This window comes from Sardina pilchardus, chromosome 15 (genome assembly GCF_963854185.1).
Source record: "Sardina pilchardus chromosome 15, fSarPil1.1, whole genome shotgun sequence".
Classification (NCBI taxonomy): domain Eukaryota; kingdom Metazoa; phylum Chordata; class Actinopteri; order Clupeiformes; family Clupeidae; genus Sardina; species Sardina pilchardus.
The window spans coordinates 25,441,706-25,446,705 of record NC_085008.1 but is presented as its reverse complement, the minus strand read 5'-3'; the positions used below and the strand labels follow the sequence as shown (position 1 = coordinate 25,446,705).

General features: G+C 46.8%; 1 protein-coding gene across 1 annotated transcript in view; it reads right to left on the bottom strand.

Moving 5' to 3' along the window:
* ttll7 (tubulin tyrosine ligase-like family, member 7) overlaps window positions 1-5,000 on the bottom strand; it is a 66,675-nt gene that overhangs the window by 6,615 nt on the left and 55,060 nt on the right. The window contains exons 18-20 of the mRNA XM_062556126.1: window positions 4,387-4,521; window positions 2,428-2,508; window positions 810-970 (exon numbers count right to left, since the gene is read on the bottom strand). Of these exons, the coding sequence (XP_062412110.1) occupies window positions 810-970; window positions 2,428-2,508; window positions 4,387-4,521 (377 nt within the window). The remainder of the gene's footprint in view (window positions 1-809; window positions 971-2,427; window positions 2,509-4,386; window positions 4,522-5,000) is intronic.

Sequence of the window (5,000 nt, the reverse complement as noted above, 5' to 3'; positions counted from 1 at the left end):
CATTCATTTAACGACTACACACAGGCAACCGTCTTCTCCCATTTTCGCTAAAGAATCGTTTTCACAGTGATTGCTGTATATTTAAAGCACAGAATGTTAAATATCAAAATGATGAACTTATGTTCACAACGGTTGTTTTATAAGGGAGGGGTTTAAACATTTAAAGCAACGTTAAATATTATGATGTCAAACTTCCGTCTATCATTGCAGTTTAACCAAGGGTTATATTTTAACTGCATTAAATACGATGCTGTTGAACTTATGAATGTACACATTTATGTGATGTAAAATGTGAAAAATGTCCAAAAGCATGGACTGGGAGATAGTCCCACTGGCCGAGTAAAGATTTCAGATGTGTGGGCGGACAGTGCTGAAGGGCCTGAGCGTTTGCAGGTGGGGCCGCATGGAAGCACAGTGAGTGCAGAGGGCTTTTGGTGCTGTATTGAGTGTTGCTGAGCGGGACTCACAAACTCCAAGTTGGAGATCTGCAGATCTGTATAAAATCAAAAGAGTGAATGTGTTTTGTGTGTGTGTGTGTGTGTGTGTGTGTGTGTGTGTGTGTGTGTGTGTGTGGGAGCTGCTCACTCACCCCATGTTGGAGGAGCAGAATGAATGTTTTTGTGTGTGTGTGTGTGTGTGTGTGTGTGTGTGTGTGTGTGTGTGTGTGTGTGTGTGTGTATGTGTGTGTGTATGTGCATGTGTGTATGAGTGTGTGAGCGTGTGTGCGCGTATGTGTGTGTGCGTGTGTATATACTGTATGTGTGTGTGTGTGTGTGTACAGTATGTGTGTGTGTGACCTGCTCACTCACCCCGAGTTGGAGAAGCAGTTCCAGAGGCCCTGTCCGTGGCTCCAGAGCAGGCGGTTAAAGACACGGTTGAAAAGGCGGTACAAATGTAAACTGTCCACGTCGGGCTCTCTCCACACCCGCTGCAGCACCGAACGCACGTTAGTGCGCACAATGTCCAGGACCTTTACATCACACACACACACACACACACACACACACACACACACACACACACACACACACACACACACACACACACACACACAGGGAATCACATACACGGAAGCACACACACACATACACACATGCACACCCACACACACACACACACACACACACACACACACACACACACACACACACACAACCAACCACACGCACAACCAACCACACGCACAAACACACACACACACACACACACATACACACACACACACACACACACATACAGGGAAACAAATGCAAGAAGTTCATAGGCAAGCAGTAAGCAAGTGAGCAAGAACAAGAGAGGGGTTTGTATTTCTAACTTTCTCAACTTTCTTTAAAAAGTTCTTGCTGGTTTTGTGGATGCACACTGTTGGGTGACTAATAGAGCTGTAGCTCACGCCACACATGATAAAGAAGTCTAAGGGTGGGATTTGCATCGAGGGAACATACAGTACAGCAGGACATCTGAGCTGAGGTTAGAGCAGCACACATCTCTGAGCAGCACATTTTATATCTGACAAACAGCTCGTCCTGACATGCAAATCTCTGCCCCCCCCCCATCCCCCCCCCCCCCCCCCTCTCCTCACGCTCTGCTATGCTTCTCCTGGCTGACTGCTGGTGTCCCTCTTCTGTGGCAGTCTGCAGATACGCCGTAATTTCCTGCTCTTGAGTGAGTGCAGGTGAATTTATTTGCAGGCTTATTTAGCTGGCTCCATTAGAGAGGTCCCGTGGGGGCCCCTGCCTGGGCTTACGCTCCCCCCCCCCTCCTCGTCCTCCTCGTCCTCCTCCTCCTCTTCCATATCAGCTGTTCATTATTCCGCACCTGCTTGCGGACCTCCTTCCCTTCCACCTGACTAGCACACCTCTGCTGGGCCTGCACTACATCTGTAATTTGGACGGCCACCAAAATAACTGTTTAGCGTCAGTGGCTATTTTCGTTTTCCGTTGCGCTGCTTCGGGAGGAGCTTATAGCCCAACTTTCAGTTGAGTGCGGCAAAGAGGAGTTTAACTGTTTTTTTGTCCTTCGGGCATGTTAGCTGAAAATTTCTGGATTTGAATAACAACATATGCAAATACCAACTGCTATCATTGATTCTAATCCGTGCTTAAGCATGATGCATCCAGTGGGTAACCTTTAGCATTAAAAAATGATATATTTGAATATTACATTAACAATTCCCTGAACTGTTTACCTAATCAGTCTTCAGTTTTGGAATTCATTGTTCATGTGCCAATGTACTGTATGTTGTGGGTTTATCTTTATCTAAACAAGATGTTTACATGTAAACACTTTCATTAAAAGACTAGAATTAACGGAATTAATGCAACTGGCTGGGGCAACTGCACCGTACGCCAGCACTCTCCACTGTCCTGTCATCAAAGGCATAAAAAGCCCAAATACCGTATATACAGTATGGACTAGAAATCTCACCTTTCTCTGTTTGGTGGAGTCCAATTTCACCAACCAATAAGAGGCCACTTTTGGTTTATGATACTTCCAGTTGTCTAGAATCTGGGGACAAAAAATAGAGCAACTCAATCAAAAAGGCTAAAAAAAACTCCACAATACTACAAACAGTCGAGCTACTTATGAGCATGTGCATTTCCATATTGCAGTGAGTCTATACCAGGGATGTGACTGAAGTGTTCCATTCGTGTTGCGTCTGCTCCAATAATTAGCTTTCGCTATGATCAGTGGATCTGGCAACACTTGGCGTTTGACCAGTCTTTTAAAACTATTTTGGCGCGTCGCAAACTGAGCACACAGTATAGCCTCCCTCTTTAATATAGACAGTTGCTGGTTTTTCAGTACATATTCTGAAACTTGTCCATAGTTAATTTTTCTATAGGTTGTTTTGACAGTACCGGAATGTTGTCCCACATTTTGTAACATCAAAATGTCTTACACATTTTCAATTAAATGAATGGAATTTTAGTCTGGGAGTAAACAAACAAACAAACAAACAAACAAACAAAAAAAAACTCACTACGTAAATGTGATCAGCCAACAAGAAGCAGCAAGGTCAGAGTTTCTACTCCAAACAGACTGAGGCTTCTGAAAACTTCTGAAGCCAGAACCCACAACCTATTCACTTTCTATATTCTGACAGCAAATATCTGAAGTGTGCACAATAGCTTCGTTGTAACTTTAGCTAAATAATGACAAACTGTCCAAACGTTGGTGCTTTTCCAGCTTTTCATGCCGAGAGGGTACACGTACACAATAGACACAACAAATCTTTATCACGACTCTACTGAATAGACCTCAATAGAGTGCCGAGTGAGAGAATGTTCTAAAGTGTAGAATCCCTTCAGGGGCAAAGAGCTGTTGCTAGCTCTGGAGCTCAGAGATATTATTGCGCTGAGGAGGTCTCGTTCCTGAGGAGGCGGAACACACGTCAACAGGCCTTGGACCGCACAAAAGCTCTGAACAGTGAGAAAGTGGTTCATTTAACTGTTTTTTTTTCCCCGCTACACATTCATTGGCAACTAAGACGAGTCAGAACGAGTCGGGGTCGATGCGGACGGATGAAGGCCTTTTGTGGCGCTGGATGTCTGTGGGTGTGTCGCCCCAGGTTTTCAACAGAAAGCGCTACCACAGATCCATATATCCTCCTCTTTCACAGCCACTCTCTGCTCCTCTGGACCATCACACGTCGGCTGTTGTCAAGGTCAACTCAAACATTCCTTTTCTCAAAATGCTGTGATCCGACACAGCTTCGGCATTACACTCTTTTTTTGAAATCACTTCCCCATGTGAATGTCCCTTTAAGATCCCTGTGTTTCCAACTTCATTTCTTTCCCATATTTGCGAGCGACAAAAGCAGAGCGCAACGCAGCACAGGCGCGCCGTGAAAGCGTCGCCGCTAGCGACGGTGGCGGCGTGTGCCAAATCCTTGTGTGGCGGACACAAAGTGCGAGCGAGAGAAGGTGTTTTGGAACAGGTGCTGACGTTCAGCTACAGTATGCATTCCACCAGACAGCTAATGATCCTCATTAGAAGACCAGGTGGTAAATAATTGTCTCTTGTGATCTGAGTGACACAAAAACAATACCCTAAAAAAAAAAGGAGGAAAAAATAATGACGAAAAAAAAAACAAAAAAAAAACAGACGCACAAATGATTTTGGCAAGAAATGGCCTACTGGGTTTAGTAGAATTAAGCATGAGAGTGTGCATGTTTGTGTGTGTGTGTGAACATGTGTGTATGTGTGTGTGTGTGTGTGTGTGTGTGTGTGTGTGTAGTGGGAGATGCTTGGCTCTGCCAGTAGCGAAAGCGTGTGCGGTGGTGGCGCTGAGTGTGTGTGTGTGTGTGTGTGTGTGTGTGTGTGTGTGTGTGTGTGTGTGTGTGCGGCGGTGGTCACCAGAGAGCGTTGGCGTTGGACACTCACTTCATCCAGCAGCAGCTCGGCGTCGTCCTCGTTCTTGCCGGGGAAGCGGATGCGCATCTCGTTGAGCGCGGCCAGCGTGTGCCGTGTCAGCTCCGCCTCCTGCTCCTTCGTCTTCAGGTTCAGCAGGGACTCGCCCTGCAGCACACAACACAACACAACACAACACAGTGGGCAAAAACCCCACTACCACAAACACAACACACACACACACACACACACACCCCACCCTGCAGAAATGAAGATGAATTAGGGAGCAGATCGCGGCCCGTACTTTCCTCGCTCATCATCAGTTTTCGCCACTCTGCCCCCCCCCATTTCCCCAGCTCCCCTCGGCCACCACCACTCCCCCCCCCCATTTCCCCAGCTCTCCTCGGCTTGGCTGCAGAGCTCAGCAAGACAACAATGTGGTCACAATTAGGCGCCTGCTCCCTGGCTGCCCGCTCCTCTGGGGGCAGCTATCGCTCACTGCCCGCCCGCCACACGCCGCCCCCCACTGCTGCCGCTACCGCCACTATGGCCTCTCTCTCATTCTTTCTCTCTATTCCTAATTCTTTCTTTTTCTCTTCCTCTCTCTCTCTTTCTCTCATTCTTTCTCTCTATTCCTAATTCTTTCT